The 27,858-nt window shown below is 40.9% G+C and overlaps 2 protein-coding genes across 4 annotated transcripts in view; one reads left to right on the forward strand and one right to left on the reverse strand.

Annotated features, from left to right (window-relative positions):
* The first annotated feature begins 1,929 nt into the window (after window positions 1-1,929).
* The window catches only part of fxyd6 (FXYD domain containing ion transport regulator 6), a 60,685-nt gene continuing 34,756 nt past the window's right edge, over window positions 1,930-27,858 (forward strand). For 2 of the 3 annotated variants that reach the window (XM_076976065.1, XM_076976066.1), the window contains exon 1: window positions 24,940-24,997. In XM_076976065.1, coding sequence (XP_076832180.1) covers window positions 24,943-24,997 — 55 coding nt within the window. In that variant the 5' untranslated portion in view covers window positions 24,940-24,942. Of the gene's footprint in view, window positions 2,457-4,973; window positions 5,030-24,939; window positions 24,998-27,858 lie in introns of those variants that run through there. The other variant, XM_076976069.1, reaches the window with a different exon arrangement.
* il10ra (interleukin 10 receptor, alpha) lies at window positions 12,539-20,018 on the reverse strand. Its single transcript, XM_076976718.1, has 7 exons — window positions 19,713-20,018; window positions 19,033-19,150; window positions 18,726-18,898; window positions 18,398-18,543; window positions 16,045-16,195; window positions 15,792-15,901; window positions 12,539-15,513 (listed from the first exon to the last, which is right to left on the reverse strand). The coding sequence occupies exons 1-7, from the start codon at window positions 19,774-19,776 to the stop codon at window positions 14,647-14,649; spliced, it is 1,629 nt and encodes a 542-aa protein (XP_076832833.1). The 5' UTR covers window positions 19,777-20,018; the 3' UTR covers window positions 12,539-14,646.

Consider the following 27,858-nt stretch of genomic DNA (forward strand, 5'->3'; position numbering starts at 1 on the left):
GCTAGATAGGACTCCTTCACATAAGGATCTTTAGTGTAAACAGGAAATAGTGAACAAGACTGAAACTACACTTGATTCATCATGTAGCATGATACATCATGTAGCATTAATGGTTCCCATTAATTGTGTGTTGATGTATTTGTCAATATAACATACTGTGTTTATACAGACAAAAGTAACTGACATAATAGTTGATTCAGAACTTAAATGTCCCAACAGCATTAAATCATAAAAATGTTCATGTACAAGTTGGGGTAGAACTAAATGAAGCATGAGAACACCACTACTGACTTTATGGAATAAGGATTACTAGAGAGAGAAAGAGAGAGATTGCAAAACTGTGTAAGTTTTCCTCTGGGCTGGTAGATGTCCGTACATCTTTAATATTTTGACGGGTTCTTACACTGTGTATCCCAACTGCTGACAGGCCACCTGTGTGTGCTGCGGAGTCCAGCCGTGAGCACACACACTTCCCCACATGTTCCCACTGTAGATCTGAAGCACCGTGAGGTTAGAGACCAGCCGTACTGTGGAGACACCGTGGAGAACTGGTTAGCTGCATCTCTTTATTTATCTGTTCTTCCCCAGAAATGATTGTAATTTGCTAGTTTTGCAGCTCTTAGTATGAAACGCAGATTTTGTATAACAGTTTAAATATTAATGCAAATTTTGATGGATGCATCTTAAAAAATTCAAGGAGTACCAAAATAAAGGGTGTCTATAGGAATACGGAGAGATAAAGAAATGACAAAACGGCTCGATAGATGATTATCAGTAAAAGGTGAGAGTAATAGCTGCAAAAGCACAAGTCCCTCTAGCTATGGGGCCAATGTTTATGGATAGCGTAGAAGTTCTAAGTTAAACACTAAAAGAACAGGCAACTTAATAATACTTCATCATTTATTTGGAGAAATGTTTATATTTGGATCCCGAAACTGACGATCTCATTGATGACTTCAGCCCTGAGATGTTGTTTGTTATTGCAGGTTATGGCACGTGTGCGTTGTAACACGTCTTACTCAGACACATATACAGACTCATCCTCTCCACCTGAGCAATCCAGTCTGCCATTGCCAGCGTCTGTGAGTATTTCATGACTAGCCCCGCCCCCACCTGTCAATCTTATTTATGTGGCCCTGCCTCTAATTCTGGTCTTCGTTTTGGTTTATTTGCGTTCCTATCTAACCACGCCCCCTTTGGTTCAGCTGTTTCGTCTTTGTCTTTCATTATGTTGTGAATTTGTCTCCCTTGTTTGTAGTTTGGGTGGGGGTCATTTGGAAGAAGGGATGAGTAAGTTGTCTTATGGGTATGGCACCATATCGGGACATACGCAGTCGCTGTATTAACTCTGGTATCGCTTCTAGATGTTGTGCGTTGCCTCATTTCTATGTTCTAGGTAGTGATGGGCAAATGAAGCCTCTTGAAGCAATGAAGCTTTCCAACCCTTTGCTTTGCAAAAAGGTTCATTACTCGAGGCTTCATTCACTCACTAGTGACATCTGCTGGTGAAACTGTAACAGCCTCGTCATTCAGTTGGATCATACTTTCAAAAATTTGTAAATGCAATATTGTCACAAAGTTTCCATCAAACTCATGTTTAGTAACAGGAGAATCAATTAAATCATACTTAATTGTCATGTTTTAATTATTAAAATGATTTGTAGCCAATCTAATCCTTGACCATTAGTGGTTGTGTTGGGTTTTCTTGTATGTCATGAACGTATTTGACAATGAAGATATGTTGTACTTTACTATATTGGGAATTGAGTGGTTGTTGAGGCAGACTGAATATTTTGAGTTAGAAACTGATAAAAAAAAAACAAAATGTGTTTTAAATAATTGCTTCTTGGGGGTTCTAGATCTGGTTTGGTAGTCATGGCCTGGTGGTTAGGGAAGGGAAGTGGTTATGGAACTGGTCTTGTAACCGGAGGGTCGTGGGTTCGATTCCCAGACCTGAGGCCATGACTGAGGCGCCCCTTAACCCTCAATTGTTCACTTATATAAAAATGAGATAAAATGTAAGTCGCTCTGGATAAGGGCGTCTGCCAAATGTAAAATGTTTTTAACATCACAAATAAGGTTTGCCTCTTCCAATGGTTTTTAGTCTGTTTTTGATGTGTGAATCTGATGTACATCCTGATCAAACAAAAAGAATTTAGAACGTTCCAGATTTTAAATTTAACCACCTTCTACAACACGAAGCAACAGGGTTCATAGCGCTTTTATTTTGAAAAACGATACGCAAAATGAAGCAATGACGTGGCCGATGTAATGCGAGGCCTCGTTTGTTGCTGATCACGTGATTTTGCTCAATCTAACACAAGCTCCGAAGCGGGGCTTCATCGGACACGCCCCTTTTTACTCGGTACACACTTCGAAGCGTAGCTTCAGATGTCCCATCACTAGTTCTAGGATCATTCGCTGGTGTTGTATGGCTCAAGTTCGCAGTGTTTAGTGTAAGTTTGTATGGGTTCGTGTTTTCTAAGTATGTGCATGCTTGGTTATGAACTGTATATGTTACTTTGGGTTTCTTTTACGTGGTGCGTGGTTTAAATGACCGTTTGTCATTCCCTGTCTGGTGTTATTTGGTAACTCTCCGGTCTCCGTGAACATTGTGGTGTTCAAATATTCATTGGTTGTGTAGTAGTAGTAGTTCAGTTCCTTGTTTATTCCTGTTTTCGTTATTGTCATCCCTGTTCTCTTTTTTAAAATTAAATTACGCTTCTCGTTTGTTTATTGGTAGTTGGTCTCAGGGCCGGAGTGGGACACTTTTTCAGCCCGGGAGTTTCATGCCCAAATCCGGCCCAAAATTATTTTTCCCTCCCAATCGGCCCAAACTAGAGATTGACATGAGCCGGCCCATCGGGAATCCTCCCGAATCTCCCGATTAGCCACTCCAGCTCTGGTTGGTCTTGTCCTTTTTGTGTTTTATTCGAGTATAAATCGTGCTACGTAAGGGATCCCGTCAGTTCACGTGCCAGCTCTCTGCACGTGCGCGCGCCTCCCAGCGAGTGGAGATGTTGGAGTGGGATTAACTCCAGTGACATGCAGCAGAAGTATTTGCTTTCAATCTGCTGCGTGACATGACAAAAATGAGAGGATGTTGCATAAAATTTTATAAATGTTAATTCAGTAATCTGAATATAAATTGATTTCAATAAGACTTGTTCAAGAAGTAGGCAGAATTTTTTCACAAGCCTAACTAAAATTATTTCTTTTTGAAAAGTGTTTGGCCAAGAATTAAAATTCATTCTGAATATGAACAACAGAAGCAGGACGCTTTCTCACTAATATGCAGCTACAGCCAGAATGACCAGTATAACCAGTATGCAGAAGATGGTCATGATCATTCTCCATGACGTCCTGTTTTTCCTCGTAGGCTTTGTGTCATGGGTTTCCTCAGTCTGTTTGGTTTTGTTCTCCAAGTTTGTGCTAGAATATCTATGTTCCACTTCGAGGCAGAGTTGTCACTGTGCTGTTCTCTTTATCTGCCCAGATCTCTCCCCAGTGTCTCTGGGAGGTCATACCTCATTCTGAGTGTCGTATCGCTATTTGGTTTTGCAGACCTTCAATGCTTACAACAAAATGGTTCAATCGTATCTGTGTAAAGGAGATTAGCCTTATTTCCAGCAGCCAGAGACTTTATTCCTGGCATCATGGTGTTGCTGAGCCTCAACTCATCTCGGCTGAGACGTCTGCTCCCACTGACTGAGATGATGCCAACTTTGGACTAGACTTGCTTATCGACGAGAAAGCATCTAAGAAACAAAAAATCTTCCTTAAACCTGTACAAGGACTCCTGCATTTGCAAAGCTGCTTTGTTGTAAAAAGCACAATATAAATGTTTCTGACTTTGAAATTATGCTTTCAAATCTACATGCAGAATTTCAGATATTTGTGGTTGACGGTGATTTTTGTAAATATATATGATTAAGTTTCTGAAAGTTAAATATTCAGACTGCTTCACAATTAGGTAATGTACAAATACGTGTTTGGAAACATTTAATGGCAGTTATATATTGGAGTAGCAGTTTCCCCCTTTGTTGTGTAAGACTGGTAAAGTGACACAGGGCAGAGTGAGTTCAGCACAGAGCATTACGTCATACTTGTATACACATCTTTAAGTCATAACGCACGCGCTTGGCATTGTTAGTGTGTGCTAATCCACGCACGTGTATGTAGCACACATTTGACCGGGAAAAGAGGATATGGTTATGGAATTTGTGTGTATACCTTAAGAATGTTCTGGGTTAGACAGTAATAAAAGAAAACATAAGCCAGAAACATTCCATACAGTCTCTCACATGTCAGTGTTGCGGGACTCACAGCACGCCTCCAAGTCCTATTTGTTTTGGGTTTTTGGTTTCGCCCTTTATGCCCTGCTCCTTGTTTAGAATCCATGATAAAAAAAATAATCTTTTATGCACTTTAGTTTGTTTAATCTGTGATTTTTCATTCTTACTCTTGTGTTAGAAATGTATACCATGTTTTGCGTTGTTGCAATCCCTGTTTAGTATTTAGTTTGGTGCTCTCCTACTTGTTTATCTGTGGCCCGATATGGCCCGAGTTTTACGCTCTTCGTCTCTTTATTAAACTCTGCCTAATTTGCACACGACCAGTGCTTGATTTGTTACACAACAGCCATGGTATCTATATGATTACAAATGTTTATTTTAATTTTTATTGTATTTTATTTGTATTAATTTTTCTACTTATGAACTTAGTTTAGTGTCAGCTACCATTCCACAATATGCAAACATTCTATAGAAGTAACATTCAAGGGTTTACATTATAAAGCCACTTTAATTGTAACCCCTTTCCCATTTAATCTGTCACTGGTCCCCCACTCTCCCCTCTCTGCTTCAAATTGATCTTTCTCCTATAACTATAACAGGGAATTAATTGTCCTTTGATACTCCGATACTCCTCTGGCTCAAATATGTTTGCCTCAACCAGCTACCCATGTCTTTCAGACTTAATCATCTTCAGCCTTTCTACCACCGATGGAGGCCCAGAACTCTACCTCAAGGTTTGAGTCCCCTCCCCACATAAAAGTCTCACAAACACCTCATTCAGCCACCACCAGTTCTGTAGCGTGGTACCAGAACACCTGCAGAAGCGATGGATGGTCCACCACCACAAGCAGGAGTGTCTAGAGCTCAAACCTCCAACCAAGAGGTGAAACATCAGACTGCAACACTGCTGACCAGCCTGCTGTCCATTCTCAACTCATTTCACATCTACTTTTACATAGTTTGTAATTAACTCATCTACTCATCTGCAATTAACTACACGTCACCTGTAATTAACTACACACCTACTCATACATTATCTGTAATCATACCATATTATTGAAATTGAAAAAAATATGAATACCCACAGTATATTGCTTCCCTTTTAAACTATATCAAATAAATAACTGAAGGAATTTTAGCAAAAAATCTAGCAAATATGATGTATTTGTGAGAACTAAAATTAATTCATTTAGTCAAGTAATTTACTTTTCGTTTACTTAATCAGTTCTGAATGCCAATGAAAAAACAAAACATTACAAAAATGTGCCCTAATATCATGAGAACGCTTGCCAAAATAAAACTTGAGCAGAAGAATAAAATATATGTTAACTCCTGCCCCAACTCATCACAAAGTAATGCATTTAAATTAGAATAAATTTCAGAGATCGCATTTTGATTAACCTCATCTGTAATAAGGACTGTTGCTAATATATGGAGAAAATTGAATAACCTCAATACTCTGGTAATTAACAGATTGCATGCTGTAAAATCTGAATTTTGTACTTTATTACTATTACTTGGTGTCTGTGAAGAGTTGTGAGTTAAATTCCCTCTTTTCCTCATCCTGGTCCTCTCTCAGGTCCTCTGTCTTGACTCTGTGCTCTGTTAGATGCCACTTGCCCTCACCTGACTCTAATCTCCTGTTTAAATTTCCCCTCATAGTCATTTCTCATTTGCTGACTTGTGCCAGAGTTGCTGATACCCCACTGGTCACATGGTCACCGTGGAATTGAATATCAGGAAGTGTTTAGGAGGATAATGACATGCAGGGAAGTGATGAATATCCTGGTTTTGTTCTCATATTATACTTAATATGCGGTCAGTGCTTCAGGAACAAGGTTTTATGGAAATATTACACCATCAGTGAGTGTAATGCATTCACAGAGCGAGTCCTAAGTGATGAGGATACAAGTGCATATTTTGTTTTTCACATAATGAACATCCTGTCTGATGTCAACAATTAAGCTCTTATGTGTAACAAGACATGTGGGACAGGCTGTGATCAAACGCTTAAACAGTTCCTGGTACGGAGTAAAAACAGCTGTGTATAGTGTGTGTAATGAAACAGGAAAATGACAGCATTGTGTATTATGGCTAAGCCCAAATGTGCCTAAAATGTACACAAGAGTGAGGATTTACTACACTGCAAATACCTCCCAAAATATTGACTCAAAGAAATGTAAGAAGTAGCCCAGCAGATCATTTGAGTGGTCAAATTTACAGGCAGAGTTCAAGGATTTATCCCAGAATGCAATGCTTCATCACGACATATGTTGGGACTACGTGTTCTGTTTTTTGTTTTGTTTTGTTTTGCAGTAATGCCAGTTTGAGTTTTCCACTCCAGTGTTTAATGCCTGCATTTGGTATTTGCTTCTAATGTCTTGATCAAATTCACACGTTTAGTTGGGGAAGAACAGTATAATGGCAGGTTTAGGGGGAGAGAAGCACTCTACCACATTATTCATTTACAATGAATTTGTCCTTGTACCCATGTTGACCTATAATGAATAAAACATGTAATGTCCAGAGACACCCTGAGCACCATGTCAGCACAGCCCTTCATTCTGTATATAGTTATAAAACCTCCAGAACTCCACAACTGACCACACACACACACCTTTTTCCACGTACTTTACACTATTTATTGAGCCTTTGTCAATATACATTGCATTTTAAATTCACATTCATATTCGCTCAAATTGTCCAGCGGTGTCCACACTGCTCTGGTTTACCTGATGCTACTCTGCCCTCCTCGATACTGACCAACACTGCCAAAATAAAGACAGTAAAGATGGTCTGTTCTATTCCAGATATGACGAGTCTTCACTCAGGTCTTGTTACGCTTTTCTTCTCTATCCCGTTGCCTGGATGACCTTCACCTGTCCACCTCCCCGTTTAAACCCGCAGGCAGGGGTGCGGTAAGGATGAGGTTGAGGCAGGGGTGCGGTAAGGATGAGGTTGAGGCAGGGGTGCGGTAAGGATGAGGTTGAGGCAGGGGTGCGGTAAGGATGAGGTTGAGGCAGGGGTGCGGTAAGGATGAGGTTGAGGCAGGGGTGCGGTAAGGATGAGGGCGAGGCAGGGGTGCGGTAAGGATGAGGGCGAGGCAGGGGTGCGGTAAGGATGAGGGCGAGGCAGGGGTGCGGTAAGGATGAGGGCGAGGCAGGGGTGCGGTAAGGATGAGGGCGAGGCAGGGGTGCGGTAAGGATGAGGGCGAGGCAGGGGTGCGGTAAGGATGAGGGCGAGGCAGGGGTGCATGTTGCCACCTGTGCTCTTTAACATCTTTGTCCTGTGTGTCATCCAGTACTCTTTATCTCCAGCATTTTTTAATACTACTTGCTGTGATCATGTGACTAACCGAAATATTTGCAGAGACGGGAAAAGAGAACAGGAGAAACAGTAGCTGTGACCTGCATCACTGCTTCCATTCTCACATGTTCCATCAGCTACAGAACCCGTGCGTCCAGAACGAGTGAAGTCCTTCCTCAGTTAAGAAGTGGACGTCATCCAATTAATTTGATGGGCAACCAATAGCAAACAAGCATGCGAATTCTGAACATATGCACATCTTCAGGGATGCACTCCTTTGACCTCCAGCATGCTTAATGAGAATTAATCCCACCTCGTTAACTCAAATTAGTCTCTTGAACTCTCATACTGAACTCTGCCCACTGCTATTAGGGCTACCCATCGATCTGTGCACCACAGCCCCCTAGTGATCACTTGTGTGTGTGTGTGTGTGTGTGTGTGTGTGTGTTCTCCCTGCACAGATGGGCAAATGCGGAGCACTAATTTCGATTGGGGTGAAAATCATAATTGACAACATGGCAACTTATCTCATATTAAATACTGTTGTAACAAACGTCGCACTACAAGTGTTTAGGATCCAACTGCTTTGGTCTGGTCATTATGGACTTGGCGAGAACATTCTTTTTACCAACGATTTGAGACAATATCTGTAGTTTAAAACTATTTAAATTAAAATAAGTTTCAAGGAGACTTTATTGTCATTCACATAACATGTGGTACATGAGGAGGAGGAACAAAATTTAGAACCCAAGGTCCCAGTTTTTACCCCAATAGCAACAATATAATAATAAAAAAAGAATAGTATAAAAAATAATAAAATAGAATAAAAATAAATCTGTAATAAATAAATAAACTGTGTCAAGTAATGAATACAAACAGAAAGAGTGACATAGAAGTTCCTAAATTTCAATACCTCTTCCTGTTAGGAAGACCAGCCAGTCAAACAATATGTATGGTATGAATGTGCACAGTCCAGGATCAACCAGCGTGTTAGCTAACAATTGGGTGGGAAGATACTTTTTCCTCATAATGATTATCTGTGGTTATGAAATGTGAAACTAAATGCATTGTTTACAAATTTGTGAAGTTGCTTTAGCCAGTGAGCACTGTTCAGAACCAGTACGACTTTTCCATGAGTCACTGCGAAAATTCAAAATGAAATCACTGGTCTGCTGACTGCTATGGACATCAACATGTCACTAACACTAAGCACCGGACACTACACTTTTGCAACTATCACTCCTATGGTGAAAACCCCACAGTGGGAATAATTTGTGAACACACCATTTGTACTATGATTGCCAAACAGTAGAGGGCAGAAATATTCCACCGTTGTGGCCACCGCTTGGCTAAAGGAAGACTGCGATTTTCACATACTTTCACACACACTCTCACACACTCATTTGAAACCTACAACTTCATGTTAATGGGAATGAGAACTGTGAAGTGAAACTATCACATCATGACCTTTCATTTTTAGTGTCTCAGGGGTATATAGCTTGCCCTGAAAGGGGTGTAAGATGGTATGTGAGAGAAAAGGTTGAATCTTCTATTTTAAGAAAAAAAAACACATTGCAATAAAGGCAAGGAGGGTGGATCCTCCGCAAGTGTTTGTCAGGAATGAGGACAAACCTGTCTGTAAAATACCAAGATGCCAAGTTATCTGCAGTCAACACGGGCTGTAGAGAGAGAACATCAGGCAATCTAAAGGCTAATAACATGCCATTTGTATTTATTTCTATATCCATGTCAAGTTTTTAATTTAAAAAAAGGCTTTTACACTCTCCTTCTGGGTGCTGGACAAGAGGAAACTGCTGTTTCGTCACTGGGAAAAGATGGGTAAGAAAGATAAATTAGAACATTGACCAAGAAACCTTTCGTCATAGACAGAGAGAGATTTGGGATGACACCACTGTCACGGAGGCAACAAAATGGTGAAACATGTTTAAGGCAAATCCATTTCATGGGAAAATGGAAAGTATTTTTGTTCCACTGACTCAAGGTCTTGATGAGATGAACGCTTGTGTTGAAAGCACCTGGGCTTTTATTTTTGTTCTTGACGGTCTCTCACGTGAAATGCTTCTTCAGGTTTTGAAGGGTTCAACGTAAAAAAAAATTCAATGTTCGGGGCAGTCGTGGCAACGACAAGTGCATTGTGGGCTCAAACTGGCCCTGCTGTACCCGCAACATGTACAAAAGTTTGTTTTGGCATTTGGACTGGTGAACTCAGGCCTGTTTGTGCAACATGTACATTTTGGGCAAAAACTGGCACAATTGTAGATGGACTTATGTGTGCCCACTAATAGCATGTTATTGTTAATGGCACTAGGGTTAGCAACAAAAGCCCGCATTGATATTAGAGCGATTCGGTGATTGCATCTTTTAGATAGCTGGTCGTTATCGGTGTCCATTGGAATAGCGGTGGCATTCTCCATCCTTGGCTTGTTCCTGTTGGTGTGTTTGCTGCAAATCTTCTGGAAAAAGATCAAGAAATGCTGCAAGAGAAAACGTGAGTCTTTAATCTGACATTAGCGCTGGACATTAATTTACTGCATACTGTATTGTGATTGGGAAATAATATAATAATATTATGGTTCTGTTTTTGTCTCTCCCTGTTAAAGAGCCTGCACTGAAAAAACTCCGCAAGTAAGTAGTATCAAATTTTGAAACATGTATACATGTCTGTGTTTGTGAATATGTGGATATAGAAGGGCCCAGCTGGAATACAGTACACACACACACACACACACACACAAACACACACACTGGATGCTGGAAAGATGCTATTTTACAAGTCCTAGCTGTTCATGCTGTATATCTCCTGTTTGACCACAACCCAAAGATACCTTAATGATTCAGATCAGGTTAGGTAGGCGCTTGTTTGAGATGAGGCAGGGCTTCGTCATGTAACAAAGTAGCAAGTGGCCATTACAAGACAGGAACATCATGGCCACAAGAAGAAGAAGGATGCTCGAGAAGGATGCTTGTTCCATGTCCTGAAATGCTTTTTTTTGCTCACCACAGATGATGTATTGGTTGGTTATGATGGTCTTCCTCTTAGCTCCAACCAATGTAGGCATAATGGTCTCAGCTCTCACCCATTAGGGATTTACACTCACCAGCGTTCCTTTGTACCTTTCACACCACTCTGTGAGCTCTGGAACGTTTTGGATGCAAAAATCCCAAGACACACACACAGCCCATCTGGCAACAACAACTATGCTGTGGTCATGTCACTCAGATTGCTTTCACCTCCGATTCTGATGTTTATCATGGGAGAGAGAGAGAGAGAGAGAGAGAGAGAGAGAGAGAGAGAGAGAGAGAGAGCATGAGCATTCATACATAAGCCCAAGTCATTCTGAAAAATTCACAAATGTGAGTTTATACATTGTGCAATATAATTATTACATGATTTACTAATTGAGAATTCTTTATCTTTGCAGAAAAATGGGCCCTAAGACGTCTAAACCTCCTTTCTCCATTAGCAGCATTGTAGAGAAGAAATGACATTATCAGGGTCAAGCATATCAGTCATTTCAGTCATTCTGATGTTTGAAAAGTTGTTTACATATAAATATGTCAAATCAAAGCAGGTTTCTTGCAGGAATAGAGATGATACTTCACGTTTCATTTCATTATGTATAAACACATAGTTCCCATTTGTTCACATTCATTTGCCTCATAATACCATCTAGCTATAGATTGCAAAGAATAGATTTCATTCATTTTGTCTTCTACGAAAAATCGGATAAGTAACCATAAGGGTGGATATTGATTACGATAAGGTTTAATTTCCACAGTATAAAGTAAATGTTTTCATCTGCTGTGGCAGGATGTGGGGTACTAGAACCGTTTACACACCAGGCCTGCTCACATAGCTGTAAAAAAAACCACAACTAGCAAGAACTTCCTGTTGTCCTCGTCTCTAGACTTATATTAGGTAAATTAATTAATCTTTAAAGTTAAGGTAAGTTCCCTGAGAATGTTGAAGATATTATGAAGCCATAAACCAAAAGGCTTTGACATAATGAACATTTTTGCATGGGGTTGTAAAGAATATCTGTGTGGCTTAATGTTTACACTCTGTTTAATAGAGAAGGATTAATGATTTATAGCAGTAATGTACATTGTCTCCTGGATTGTACTGATGAATTTTTGTTGCTGTAAATTGCATTATTAAAGCAGACAGATTATAGTAAATCTAAAAATATATGTTGATCATTGTTTTTGAATTTCTTCTAAACTTTTTTTTTTATCGTTTTACAATGAGTCAAACTGTGTAAATAGTGAGAGAAGTGTCAGCTGTGTGGGTGGTTATGCTATGTAGCGAGGACAGAAACTTCGGCTAAACCACAGAAACTCCACAGATGCATTTTCTTCTAAATTGTAGGTTTAATTTTCCTTTAGTTGCGTGAAAAAAAACAACATTGACCAGTCGATAAAACAAATATCACTTGGACTGTACCATCTCAACTTAAATTCAACTAAAATCATTTTCATTAATTGTCTGATTTCTAATGATAGAAAAAGCCAAAGCAGAATGAGAGAATGTTCCAGTAATGGGCCCAGCTCACTGTTTGTCCCCACAGCACCATGTACATGCCATGTGGGCAGCAGCATCTGAAAACCAACACCAACCTCTCAATGCTGAGTATGTGTGTATTGTTTATAGGATTATCTGGGCCACAGAAACTCCAGAGGTGTTTTCTATCAGCTTGTTATCCTTTAAATGTGACCTAACAAATGTCAGACCTCTCCCAGCAAAACGAGGACTCTTTTGTTTGTGTCATTTTATATTGCAGGATGGACCACCACGGAAAGGTCGAGCAACATAAAAAAAAAAAACATCTAAAAAGTTTTTCTTGGACCAAAATTTTACTTCTAGATTAAATTCCAGTCTTTGTGTGTACAATGAAAACATTTAGGTGGAGACAGATGGAGTATGATTGTTTCTTTATGGTGATATCTTTATATATAAGTGAAAGTTCAAAAGTACAAGTTACTTCCTGGGACTCCTGAGGGGGTTGTCCACCAACCCACTTTCATGACATCTCATGACATGAATTTTGACTGTTCAGAGCCCCTTTAACAACAATCATTTTGTTAAGACCATCTTAAATGAGAACGCAATTGTCCAATGTAATGCTCCCTCTACCATTTCCAGGCTTTTGAGATATCTAGTTCAGACATTTCTGTTTGTTTTAATGGCATCCGTCAAAATAATTCTTTTTTCACCAAGAGTGATATTGGCTGAAAGAATCCTTAGAGTAGGTTTTAAATGAACTTCAGTCATTTGTTACTGTTCAAGACTAGGCACATTTAATGTACTGTTGATGTACTTATCAAATATTAATCGTCAGAACGAGAAAAGAAAAATACAAAAACAATACAAGAACACAATGGAAGGGTTTAACCAGGAAATGTTGGGGCTGGTTCAGAGAAAAAGACACTGAGAATGACTTATGAGCATAAATCATATGTGTCATACAGTAGGAAGATGGCTCTCTAGATACACAGAGAGGGAAAACTCCCTTTCAGTAGAGTGTTGATAGACTGAAACCCCATTTTCAGTCATTGATATGGTTACAAAAAAGATGAGCATGAATATGATTGTTTAATTATTGGTCATTCACTTGTTCACCCCTTTTATAACCAGATAAATACTAATATGACAGTACAGCCTTTCACCCACCATGTGTGTCCTCTTGGTATGCGTGTTCTTCTGTGTCAATCGTCTCACCTGTCTCTCGTTTCATTTGCGTTATGCGTTGCTGTCTGTTCTTGTTTGCCTGTAAGGTTATACGTTCAGTGTTTAAGTTTGGGTATCTGTTAGCACTAATGCGCTATTGCTAGGTATTTAGATAAAACAGTGTTGTTCCCGCTGCTCGGCCTGGCATCGTGCCTCACCTTCACCCACATACAACCAGGTGACCACATAATATGATCGCATCGTTTTATCTGCAGTTTGGTCCATAGAAAGCGGTTGATATGACAGGAAGTGGTCAGTTCTTTTGTCTGCTTATTTTGATTTGATGATTTCAAAAGTGGAAAACTAAGATCAGTTGTAAAATGACAACGCTAGGGTCTCCACGTCTGCTGTTTGGTGGCAGCGAAAACTGCAGAATGAGGAGTTTTGAAATTCAGTGGTGACTAAAAACATTTCGATATTTTTAATTTTTTTTACATTTTTTTTACATCTCATATAAAACAACACTGTAAAACCGTCAATAAATACATTTAAACAATATGTGCAAACCCCGAGCTTCAGTAATCTCAATCAAGAAGTCACTGTTAGTCTTCCATGTGGATTTTCCACAGAGAACTGGAAATGTTTACCTACCTGCAGCCTGACATAACTACCTCCCACACTTGGCCATTTCAGAAGAAATTGTGCCTTATCTACAGCCCTGAGCCACAACAGTCACCACATAGTTTAGTGTTTTCCCTCTGACACATTTGATTGCTCTTATTAACAAATTGTTATCTAGTAAGTGTGTTGAATGAATTACAGGCCACACTTCATATTAGGATCCCCTTGTTAGCATTAATCACATTAGTTAACATTAACAGACTGTGGATTTAAACATTAACGAACCAAATGGATTTGCTAATCCTAACCCTAGCAAAATAGTTAACAAAATTATTGTATTTCCTGAACAAAATGAAGGATGATTCTGTGGATTTCAAAAACATGGCGGTGCTCCCATAATCCACAGCAGGAACACAATGTCCTTTCTGCTCGTTGTGCGACAGTGGCAGAGAAGATGTGCAGTGAGGAAGGTCTGTGGGCCTTCTGGATGTCCCCGGCACACCGAACTCTTCCCATCATGCCTTGTTTTTGTCCCTCTTTGTTTTGATCCAGTACACATTTAGATTTTCGTTAGTCACTAGCCATTTTTCAACAGAAGTCAAAAAGTTAATGGTGAGAGGAACCAAGTCAGAAACGTGTTCAAAGCATAACACTTATTTGAGTCCAAGATCGATCTGCTAGATCCCGGAGGACAATTAGATCTCATGTTTTCAGTCACAAGTTTTTAAATAGAGGTCACACACAGGCAATTCCAGAAAAGTCTAGTTCCACATCATCAAGTGTGAAAGACAGAGGGATGTCCGTTGGGATGACTTGATTCTCCTCACATTGCAAACACAGAGACAAGAGCATTTCAGAACACTCGCTTCCTTGCAGATTTGACTGAGGGGACACGGACTGTGTGTCCTCTTCTATAACACTGACTGTCTGAATTAGAGGCTTTTTCATGTAGTTGGACATTTCTGAGGCCCCATCACCATTGTAACATTCTGACTGTATTTGAATCCCTGACTGGTGATCTAAAGGTTTCCTAAATTTGCACCAGACACAGTCTTCAAAGTCCGAACACATACATATTACCTGACCAGACCTATATCCACCTGATGGGGTAGCCATGTTTATGTCCATTTCATATATCTCAGGACTCTCATTTAACATGTCCACACTTTCAGGACTCTGACTCCTATACCCGTCCCCGATCCCATCCACGGACAACAATCCGATGTCCTCCCCTTCTAGACAACCGGATGCTTCATGGGGGCCCAGTCCCAATCCGCTGTCCTCCCTCCCCTCCACTTCCTCCATAACGCCTCCACTGCCTTCACTTCCTCCCAGACTTCCACAGCCGCTGTCCACGTGTGCGTCTCCCATCTGTTCACACGGCGCCGAATTCGGAGCAGAAGGGTGTGACGGCTCCATGCTCACTCCACTGTCCATGCTTTCTCTCCTCTCCTTCCCTTCCTCAGTGTCAGCACTCTTCTCCTCCGACGCTTGCCTCTTTATCTTCGTTTGGTTAGCGATGAGTAACCATCCCTTGTCCGTCACCACCTCCACCTTGTCCAGTCCCACGATCATGGGACGCCATCCGTTCACAATAGGTTTCTGAAGGGAAACATACGTATTTGCATAATGTTTACATATTTAATTACTCATACACATCTCCATTAATAGATTGTCCAGAAAGCATCAACATGAGGTGTCAAAGTATGTGTGTGTATGTGTGTGTGTTCTGCTATTTCTCTGAATTCTAAGAAATGTGACTGCTTCACTTCTCTCGTGACCCCATGACGCTTGTTCCATGTTTCTGTTCATCATTTCTTTCCTTTATAAAAGTGCTCAGACTTTTAGCTTTGGTGAAACAAGACTCAGTGCTGACTCACCAGAGCAGCGGGCGTTTTACCAGGATGTTTTAGGAAACAGACCAGGAGCATGGTCAGCGTAACCAAGCCCAGAGCTCCGAGGAACGCAAAGCATATAATCAGTACTGGATCTGAAAGGAAGGCAAATGAATCTATTAGTGCATTTCAGAATTAGCTTTCATGATTGTATATCTAATAATTTGTTACAATAGAACACAAAGCAAACACAATTCAACCATGTTCTCAGAGTGGAAGCCCCTGCCATGACGTTTACCCAGTGGTAGCCGTGTGCATCTGACTGAAGAGATGTTTCTGGCGTTAGTGGTTCTGCTATCCACCTCCACGTGCATACAGTACACGCGCCAGGTTCGCAACGAGCCGAACTCCATCTCGAGCTCATCATTACTGCCGTCCCTGATCAGTGTCTACGTAATACAGAACATGCATCAACAAATTAACGGGTGCGCTTAACCAATCAGAACACACTGAATCAAACATGAGAAAGCGAGATTGAAGTTCTACGTTAAATATGCAGGTGACCAGCCCCGTCGACAGGGGGGGACAACCAGGTCTTTTGTCCCGGGCCCCAGGGCCAGGGGGGCCCATCAAAGAGCCCAGCTATTTTTATTTTTTTTAAGTCTATAATTTTTAAATAATCTTGAAAACTTTCATTAATATAAAATTCTGTACTCAAAATAAGCTCAATGGCTAAAATATATATGTTTTTCACCTATCTGCATATTTTCCATTAAGTGCATACACCCCCGCCTCCCACTGAAAAATGGTTTGATCCAGCACCGACCGTAGCCGGCTGGTACCCGCCCAACAGCGGGAAATACAGTGGTGGATAGTTAAAGTAAATACAGAAATCTGGAGCGCAGAAAAGAAAGGAAAAACATTTACCTGACGAATTTTAAAGTTGCATTGTGTTCCAGGTTTGAAAAGTGCTGGAATATAGGCTAAAGTACTTGAAAATGCTTGAAATTGTAACTACTTCGTTTCACAACAATATCTGTCTGACTGAACAGTATTTGTATTGTATTTGTAGCCTATCTTGTATTACGTTAACAAATACGAGACTCTTGTAATTGCAGGACGAAACACGAGAGAACGTGAAGAAGTTAATATTGGGCGTTTTGAAAATAAACAACCATTAAATAATGTGATAAAAAGCGAATTATTTCGAGTATATGTATAAATATTTAACTTAATAATTAAGTTTAACGTGCTGGAAAATATTGAAATGGACATTTAAAGTGACGTACAAGTGCTTTAATTCCACCTTATAAAGGTGTATGAATCCTGCAAACATGACTTTGTTCATTGCGCTGAAGCGCGGCGAAGTTAAAAAAAGTCGAGAGGTGCACGACCTTGCGAATCAACAGCGCGTGAGGCCCTCGCGCACGGGCGGAGCCACAGCGATTACCTCATTTTCGCCGCGAACCCTCGCGCCTCGCAACGCGTCAAGTATAAACCAGACCCTCCAGAAAGTCGCGATGTTGCGATTTGCAACTTCAGCCAATCACCGCAACTTTCCCGCAAATTTGACCAATCACTGATGTCGTCTTGATGTGACGTCGACAAACTCCCGCCTTACTTCCGTATATACGTTCAAGAGGAGCAGACTGAAAGCAGCATGAGCTACGAAAATAACGGCAAAAAGATCGGCAAAAGCAGTATCCCGGTACACTACATGAAAGCGGGGATAAACTGTCCAGATCCGACCCGCGAATTGATTATCTATGCCCCCCTGGATGATATTTAATTACTATTAGAACCGGCCCGCAGGCCACAGCCGCCCGATGGTGTTTTGCACGCACAAACACTACATTCCCCACAATGCAACGGTAGCCCGCGAAGTCACTGCAGCGCACACAAGCGGCGAGGGTCTGAGATAAAGTTTATAAGTTTAAACTTTAAACTGAGATAAAGTTTAAAGTCAGAGATAAAGTTTATTTATCTCTGATCCATATCTATGAGTTACTAGTTCGCTCTGGCGCCAACCACTGGCGATCGATCTCGATATAATACTTAATTTGTGTCCATTTTACAGGCCGCCCGGTAACAACTTACGTTCGCTAACCCCGCTCCCCCCCCCCCCCCCCCGTCAACAATTAATGTTCGCCACCCCCTCCAGGTTCAAATCTCACTCCAAGCGATCTTGAAAAGTTGGCAACCCTGAATAAATAGGTAAATAGATAATTAAAATGGACTACTAAATAGAGGAAACCATACAACATTTACTCCCTATTGTAATGTACTCACAAAAAAGCAAAAACACACCGCAACTTCCATCGCAATTTTTTTGAAAAACACCCGCAACATCAAACATTTTAGCCCGCAACAATCACAAAAAAGGCCCGCGAAATCCTGGTGGGACTGATAAACCAATCAGCTGTCAGAAACAGCTTTGATGTGTGGCTATATTATATACTATATGACCAAGGATTGTCTGCTACAGAGAAAATTGAAATGACGTGCGCGGCAGGGGGGGGGGGGGGGGGGGGGGCACATGAAACTTTCTTGTCCCGGGCCCCATCAAGACTGTCAACGGGCCTGCAGGTGACTTTATATAGCTGATGACAGTAGTGTTGGCATTGGTTATTATGTTATAGTGCAGAACATACCTCATTCTCCTGACCATCTGGCCACAGACGTGCAGTATACTGCACACCAAATGGGAAGATTTCGTTCAGCTTCCAGTTCTCATGCACCTTGATGTGCACAGAATGTGAGGTAGTTGACAGACTAAAAGATGGTGGTAAGAGTTGAGCTACGACGTGGAAATGAGGTTTATTGTTAATACACAAGTAAGACATAAATAAAGTATTACAACTGGAGATTAAGCTAATGCAACGTGATCTTAATAACTTTATAAAATTGTTGTAAAATACCATACAATTTTAGATTAGTGCATTATTGATTTTAGCAGATTAGGGAACCTTAATTACTTACTCTCTTTTAAATTAAAACGTTTTCTCTGACTCCAGGAAATTTCATCGTCATCCACCAAGATTCCGACCCGAACTACGAATTCTACATTATGTGGCAGCATTCCAATATTACATGTGGTGGTTGTAAGACGTTTGCAGTTTGGCACAGTTTCCCAGGATAGGGAACTGTCATAACTGGAAAATAAAAACATGGACAGCTACAATGAAGTGAGTCATGTAACACGATGCACTATGCCAGGTGAGACATACACCAGGCCTGTAAGTTAGAACAGCTACAGTAAATGGGGAGGGAAACAACGGCGTCTTACTTAGACAGTTGAGTTTGGTAGACCAAGTCCTGAGGGCTACTTTGAGGTGGAGCCCAGGTCACGCTCACATTACCCTCCCATATGTGAACGGTAACATTTACTGGTTTCATATTTTGACCTGAGAAATAGATGAGTATTTACATGTAGAGAATGAAACTGGACTTTTTAAAAACTTTCCAAAAATTTCAGTTCCCTAAAGAGATTTCTAAACTGAACTCGCTAAAATGATATTTATAATACACATAGAGCCCATGAAAATACACTGTGGTAAGGTTCCACTCATAGGATTTAAAGTATATATTTTTTATTGTAAAATATTTAAAATCATTATACTGTGGATAGTCTGTGGTAATCGTACACAGTGGAACATGACAGTGAGAGGGAACCTCCTTTTACGTCACTGTACAGTTCCGGAAAATAGTGACTAAAATTGATATTTTGAATCTCAGTCTCTTTACACATTTAAAACAGATGATAGTTCTTTATTATTTCCTAAATGTTACTCCAGTATTTCCACCATGTACAATTATAAAATTACAAAACTCTGAACACAATGAATACTAATTAACAAAAAAAAAAAAACAAAGCAAAATAAGCAAAAATGAAATAAAGGAAAGAAGGAAAAGGAAAGAAAAAAATGTCAATGACTGTTTTGTCTGTGTAAAATGGAAGTTTCATACCTGATATGCAAAGCGTGAACTGCAGTACTAGGAAAAGCACTGACATCCAGCCGTTTGTCTCCATGGTTTGATCAGCATAAAGATCTCATATCGAACAGGGCTTCTCTCTCCACTTCAAGATTGAAGTCTCAAAAAATAAAACCTGTCTTAAAAACACACGAGATAGCTAACACATGTTCCTCATCACAAGTCAGGCTTACAGCGAGAGTTCCTTCAGTCTTACTCCGTTCTCTTTCTGATAATAACGGTCTCCAACTGTGCTACTGACTAGATCTTGTGAGGGAACGTCCCACGATTCTCAGCTGTGAACTCCCCTTTGCACCAGTCTCGCTCTCTCTCTCTCTCTCTCTCTCTCTCACTCTCGCTCTCTCTCTCTCTCTCACTCTCTCTCACTCTCTCTCTCTCTCACTCTCTCTCTCTCTCTCTCTCTCCCTCTCTCTCTCTCTCTCTCTCTCTCTCTCTCTCTCTCTCTCTCTCTCTCGCCTACGCTGACACGTACACTCTTCCTGTTTTGCTTTTTGCATCTCACTTCCTCAACCAGGTCTCTCAGAACAAGCCCAAGTTAAGGTTTTAGGTTTTCCATAATTTTAATGTCAGTAATTTATCATGAAAACGGTGAAGCATTAGCACGACATATCAAATGGTCAGGCTGGCAACAGGCCAGCATAGAAGCACTGCCAAACCCACACGTTTGTTCTTTCTTATAAGTGCATGCGCATGTGTGTATGTGGGTGTGGGTGCATGTGTGTGCATTTGTGTGTTTGCATGTGTATATGGGTATGTACGTGTCTGTGTGTGTGAGAATGTGTGAATGTGTATGTATGCATGTGTGAGTGTGGGTCTGTGTGGATGGTGGATGTCTGTGGGTGTGTTGTGTGTTTGATTTGTTTGCATTTTTTGTGCCTTGGAAAGAAAGAACTTTCAAAACTTGTAAAAAAATAAGGGGTCCTGCAAAATGAAGTGCTCTGAAAATGCTGACAAGAAACCCGGGGAAGGAGTTTTAGTTTGGCAGTTTTTACCAGTAATTTTCATGTCAATAGCGTGTGTAGCTCTTCTGCATCTGAAACATCTGCTCATCAAGTCATACACGGCATTGACACAATCATGGAAAAATGCACTTAAACCATTAAAGGTTGTGGTGATTTCATCCAAAACTGACTCATACTGTGACAAGTATTTGCCCCCACAAAACTCAATGTGCAATGAACGTTTAAACAGAAACAACTTTTAACACTGCAAAATACACATACTGTGTGTTAGGATTAGGGTTAGGGTTAGGATTAGGATTAGGATTAGGGTTAGGGTTAGGATTAGGGTTAGGATTAGGATTAGGGTTAGGGTTAGGATTAGGATTAGGGTTAGGGTTAGGGTTAGTTTCCCTCTCCTCTGTTTTATGGATTCACAATAGCCAGTTTGCTTACCTCGAACAATATATGTCAGGACTTAGTCTGTTTAAATATATAGTAAACTGTAAATTAATTAATGTCTTCCTGTATAGGAAACCCAGAATAACAATATTATTTTGTATATGGTGTAAACGATACGATTGATATAACTAAGGATGCTATAAAGGTTTGAGGACTGCATAAGATAAAATGAAATCTGTGCTAAAGTCTGGGCCCATGGGAACAGAGTGAAGACTTTTGTGGGCCCTGGTGCAGAATGCCTTAAGGCCGGTTGTGACACTGGAGCACGGCGTGATTAGGTGGCATACATCCAATGACATCAACATACGACGGGCAGAAAAGCTAACATGAACCAGACATCTCAAACACTGCAAAACAGACAGAGGAGGGGCTAAACAGACAAGACTGACAGGTGGAGGGGCGGAGCTAAACGTGACACCACTGAGCAGGCCAATCTGGAATGGTCCAATGGCAGGTACAGGGAACAGCTTAATTATTCCAGTAGCAAACATAAATCAGTACTGAAGGGTGCTAAGTGAGACCTTTGTCAGAAGAACAGAAGGCTCCTTTGTAAGTTCCTGTCGACCTTTGTTAATTGATTCTTCACCAAGGCCAAAGTGGTGCAGACAACCAAGCTTATCTAGAAGGTGTTTGGTGGTGTGAGATGATGTCATGTTTGTTAAAATTTTTTATTTTTTTTTTAAGATGGGGAATCCTCCAAAGGGATTTAATGATGTCTTACTTGAATTTGCATAATGAATGATTATCACACTGCAAAAACAATGAGACCAGAATTCCCAGAGACAACTGCCTGGTTCCTCCTCCTTTCATGATTGATCACACCTGTATGTACCTGTATCTCTCACTGGTGATAACCTTAACATTCCCTTCACACTGGATTTGCCCTATTGTACCTTTGCCTGCTACTACTGCTCTGTACTCACCTGACCTGGACCGTTTCGATGTTGAGATTGCATTTGCTCTCTGGTTTTCTACCCTGCTCTGTGCATCTTCGTTTCCCTCATTAAAACCCATTTTTGTGATTCCGTCTGCCTTCAGCATGCACCCCACCTCACACTGATTCTGATTTGCATATATTGAATAATGTATAGTTTTGGTTAAATTATGGAGATTCCAAATAGCGGTATGTAAAAGAAGTAGGACAATTACATTATCCTCCTGGAAATGTATAAAAACTTGAGCTCTTGGTGTGTTTGGGTGGCGTTCTCTGGAGGGGGGGTTCTGGCGGGTGTCTCTGGAGGGGGGGGTTCTGGCGGGTGTCTCTGGAGGGGGGGTTCTGGCGGGTGTCTCTGGAGGGGGGGGTTCTGGCGGGTGTCTCTGGAGGGGGGGTTCTGTGGGGTTCTGTTCCTTCCCCCACACAGAGTCTGTAAGAGGATGGCCCTCGCTCTCCACTGAGAACTTTGACACAAATACTGTGTGTGTCAGGCCTCTGACTCCCCCCTCCCCGGTCTAGATGAATCACGCCTCTCACTGCCTGACTGTCTGTGTTATCAAAAAACATGATCACAGATTATTCTCACAACAGGACAACAGTCTGTGCGCACGCAAAAAAATCCCCATAGCACATACAACCATTGATAACACAGACAGTCAAGCAGTGAGAGGCATGTGTACATGTATGTAAATGTGTGGGGTGTGTGTACCTGCATGTAAATGTGTGGGGTGTGTGTACATGTGTGTAAATGTGGGGGTGTGTGTACCTGCATTAAATGTGTGGGGTGTGTGTACATGTGTGTAAATGTGTGGGGTGTGTGTACCTGCATTAAATGTGTGGGGTGTGTGTACATGTGTGTCAATGTGTGGGGTCTGTGTACATGTGTGTAAATGTGTGGGGTGTGCATTTTCACTTCAACTCTTGTAGTTTTAATTCTCATTTAATTCTTCAGGCATCAGCCTTTATGGTCAAGAAGCTAAAAGCCATTTCCCTTTTATCTAGTCTGATACTGTGTGTGTGTGTGTGTTAAATGTTTGAAAGTCCCCAATATTGCTCTGTAGGCTTTTTTTGTTATTTTGATTTAGATGTTCCAGAATCTTTAATAGCTCCTATTCAGTTATGTAAGTCAAGGCTTCACATATCACTGTTTGACTTCTATTATTCATTTTGTTGATTCATGAAGATGACAATCAGGTCCCTCACTGGCTTCAAATGTAGACTAAAATTTCATGTCTTTGAAAGTCACACACTTAATGAAGATTTAACAGTTACACTTGAGCCGTCGTGGTTCTACACGTCGTGTCTTGCAGTCGCATTCAGCTTGTCATGCTTTGCAGCACTGAATTAGACGGCATTATACTGTATCTCTCAGTCTTCAACACCAACTATTGACTGACACTCGTTTATGAATGAATGAATGAATGTTCGATTTATATAGCGCCTTTCCAGATTCCCAAGGCGCTTTACAATTTAACACAGGTACAAGTCACAGACAATCAATCACACACACACCGGCGAGAAGCAGCAGCCTATTGCGCACAGCGTACTCTCTACCGGGATCCACAGCCCCCTGGGGGACTGAATGGGGTGCAGGAAGGGGAGAGAGGACAGACCCTAGTGGCAGAGCACCATCCACCACTGGGCATACAAGCACACACACGCACACAGACAGACACTACTTTTTTTTTTTTAAACATAGAGACACAGACACACACTCAGGGAGAATTTTTTTTGTTGACTGCCAATTTACCTAACCTCCATGTTTTTGGACTGTGGGAGGAAACCAGAGATCCCGGAGGAAACCCACGCAGACACGGGGAGAACATGGAAACTCCACTCAGATAGGGACTTGAACCCAAGACCCCAGTGCTGAGAGGCAAACGTGCTAACCACCAAGCCACCGTGTTGCCCATGGCAATACCTTGTTTTGAATGTATTTTCTCTTAACTTTTTTGTGGATACTTGGATACTTATTGGACAACCAAGTACTTTTGTATGTTACTCTGGGCAAGAGAGTCTCTTAAATCTCTTAAATGTAAACAGCCATCAGGCAGTGCTGGGGCCCTTGCATGTGATTGGGAGTGGCAGCGTCTGACTACACAGTGCAAGTCTTGCAGGATGCAGGGACTTCGCACCCCTGTATCAAAGGTCGTCCTCCATCTCCTGATAGATGTTTATGATGCTTGTCGCTCAACTTCACAGCAAACGGAAATCTCATTTCTCTATTCATTCAGGGACTGTTCTAAAACTGTGAGGTTTCAGTGTGTTTTTAAACTAATGAGACAAAGGGACATGCCATAAGACAAAGGGACATGCCATGAGACAATGAGACATGCCATGAGACAATGGGACATGCCATGAGACAATGAGACATGCCATGGTTTATCGATTTTGATTCAATACCAGCTTAGTGCACTCAAAATAACTTTGATCTCCACAAAAATATGATATAAATTATCCCCTATAAATGATCTTTTAAAATGCAATGCTATCTGTCTATCTTTTCACACGGGAAAACTTGTATACATATATTAGTAAACTACATAACACTATACTGTGATTCAGCTTTGTTCTCAGAAAGAATATTTGTTTCTACAGTATGTCCATATTTGCATAAGATATACATATAACAGTATCATATACTAATCAAGAGATATCTAATTGTACTCTCAACTCATTTATAGACAGTATGTGAATTAGGAATCTGTGGTTTACAACATAACCCCCCTCCCCATCCCCCATACAAGTCTAGTTAATACTTTGAGTCTTTCTAATGGCATGGTCTCTCTTTCACTTACTTTTAGGGTAACTGCAATGTGTGCTTTAGAATTTATGAATAATTTGATTCTTTTTTTGGTCTTACCAGTAGATGAAACCTGAAGCTGTCTCGTCCTGTCTGAAGTCTGCACTAATGCATGTGTACAGTAAGACACTGAATCTTATGGTATTACATATAGACATTTTTCTGCCACACAGCTACAATGAAAAAAAAACCCTCTGTGTCATGACACAAGAACAGAACATTAGCAAACAGGAACAGCTCACATGATGCAAAGCAGTCTGCTTTACAACATTTTAGGCACAACTGAGTATCTGTGCAGCACCGATGGAAAACACTATGGAGAGACTTTGTTAATGCTTCTGAGAGGCTTAGCTGAGATAAATTAGCTGGCTAAAATGATTCCTCGAGTGTCCCATATGCGTTACCTGGCCCTTGGGAGAAGTGCTAACCAACACTGAAAGTAGTTTATTATAATAAACTCATATTTATCCATGTCAACTACAATAAGGACTTTTAAAACATTTTCGAGTAGAAAATGTCCCCACAGAAGACAGATCATTTAACTTCATTTGTTGGTATTGTTGCTATTATCACACTGTCTCACTAATAGATGCAGTATCTGTAAGTAGGCCTATATACAGTGGCAAGCTGTTCAACAGCACTAGTGAGTATGGTTCTTCTCTCTGGTGACCATCCACATCCATCTACTGTCATTTGAGCTTCTCTAGAGATTAAACAGCAGGCTGAGAGAGTTGCCTAGAAACTGGTTTGGCAGGTGACCATAGCGACCATCCCACCAGCGTGCTGAGAAGAAGGAGGGGTGGTGGAAGGGTAGTGGCATCTGACTGCAGGGTCAGAGGGGGTCAGAGGTCAGGGAAGAGAGAGGCTCGGGGTTCTCCCAGGACAGTGGAGACTGGAAACTCCTTGTAGACTTCACACACAACCCCGTGACCTGCCACCTTTGACTGGGTTTAACTTTGTGTAGCTCTATAGATTAAAACTCTATAGAGTTGGTGTGTATGGGTGGATGTATGTGCATTGGCACTGTCTCTCATTTGCTTGGATTCCATGGTTATTTAGTTATTAGTTTTTCCTGTGCCTCATTAGCACTTATTAGGCTGGGTATGTAGGCCCTGTGAATTTGTGGTTTATTGTGCATTTCTCCTAGCATAGTCAGTAGGCTGAAAAGCTGATGGATGTCAGTTTTGATTCCCTGATTCTATGGGAACTGAGACAATAATTCACATGACACAAGATGTGATAACTTCATCTGTTCTATTGTGGTCTGAGACCTTTTTAAACCACAGTCTCTAGGAGTTTAGTATATAAGCCTTGTGGGTGACTAGTTCAGTACCTGTAGTGAAACCAGGGTGGCCAACTCTCATGCATTGAGCGTGAGACACACGAATTTGACAGTCTTCACACACCACACATCGGATTTCTCACACTGGAAAAAAAAATCTAGTTTATTTACCTCTGATCCACATTTATGATTCAATGAGTTAATAGTTTGCTCTGACGCCAACCACTGGCGATCGATCGATCGTGATATAATACTTAATTTGTGTCCATTTTACACACCCCCAGGTTCAAATCTCACTCTAAGTGATCTTGAAAAGTTCAAGTACCTGTCGCTGCAGAAGCAAAAGTCCAGGGGGTGGAGCTGGATCTAGATCCAACTCCTCCCACACTGTAATAAATTTCTGTAGTTTTCACAGCATTATTACTGTAAATGATCAAATTCTTACTGTAGAACCTGTTTACAGCATGTTACTGTAGTTTTCACAGCATTATTACTGTAAATGATCAAATTCTTACTGTAGAACCTGTTTACAGCATGTTACTGTAAATCTGCAAAGCATCATGGTCAAAATTCAGTGGCGGGTGAATTCTACAGTAAATATAATTTTGCTGTGAATGATAATACAGTAATTTTGAGCGGGATTTATTCAGCAATTTAAACAGAAATCCACTTTTGCTAATGGTAGGCAACATCCACACAGAGGATAATGTCTTTTTATCCTTCATAGCTGATATATGCTGTGTAGTTCGCTGTATAACTATATATATAAACCCGCGATGAAAATTAAGGCGGTTTTATATGAACCCGCCTTGAAATCACTGTTTTTATTGTAGGCACGTACACCAGCAGCCAGTCCTCTAGTGCTAATGGTTAGCTCAGCTAACGCTATTAGCTCGCATCTTTCAGCTAATAAACAGTCGGTCTGTGTCGAGGTAGTAACGGGTACTAAGCGAGATAAATAGCATTGAAAGCTTTGCTTTCATCAGTTTATTCCAGTATAGTGTAAATGAACATGAAGCCGGTGTTTATCAGCTCTCACTTCCACCATTCTAAGGTGCTGCTACATAATCCTACACTGCACTGGAAGAGGGAAACGTTAGAGCATTTAGTGAAGCTCATCACTCGTTTTTTTGCTAGCCGTGAGTACCAAGTAGGGGTGGGCGGATCGATATTTATATCGATAGTATCGATACAAAGATGAGGATCGGTATCGGATCGATACCACGGCGAAAATATCGATTCTTTTGCTGCAGTTTAGAGGTCTGCGCGGGACTGCTTTTTTAATCCCGCTCCCGCTTGTTTTAATCCCGCTCCTGCCAAAAAATCGCTTGTTTTAATCCCGCTCCCGCCCGCACCGGCCAAAAAATCGCTTGTTTTAATCCCGCACCCGCCCACTACATACACATTTCTGTCGCCCCCCGCCTGCAATCCTAATATGAATTGAATTAATTAGATTTAGTACTTGAAATTTTCTTATGTATTTATTAAAACAGCAATATAGCGATGGATCGCGCTGTCCCATTTCTTACCACAGTCCAAACACATGCCGTCAGGTGACGTACACCAACACTTTCTGATATCAATCACAACAAGCCGATTTCCCTCTCCATTAATTACAATGGAATATGACTTCCATACATCAGATATCATTATATTAATGGATTATAATTTCAAGTAAAAAGTATCCCCCCCCCCCCCCA

Source organism: Brachyhypopomus gauderio, chromosome 16 (assembly GCF_052324685.1).
Source record: "Brachyhypopomus gauderio isolate BG-103 chromosome 16, BGAUD_0.2, whole genome shotgun sequence".
Classification (NCBI taxonomy): Eukaryota; Metazoa; Chordata; class Actinopteri; order Gymnotiformes; family Hypopomidae; genus Brachyhypopomus; species Brachyhypopomus gauderio.

Bases quoted from the DNA above. Each gene is read 5' to 3' on its own strand.
- il10ra (XM_076976718.1), bottom strand. From the start codon at position 19,776: ATGGAGACAAACGGCTGGATGTCAGTGCTTTTCCTAGTACTGCAGTTC. The intron at 19,151-19,712 runs GTATGAAACTTC...TCTATTTCTCAG, and splicing joins GTTCACGCTTTGCATATCAG to GTCAAAATATGAAACCAGTA. The intron at 18,544-18,725 runs GTAAGTAATTAA...TCCACGTCGTAG, and splicing joins ACGTTTTAATTTAAAAGAGA to CTCAACTCTTACCACCATCT.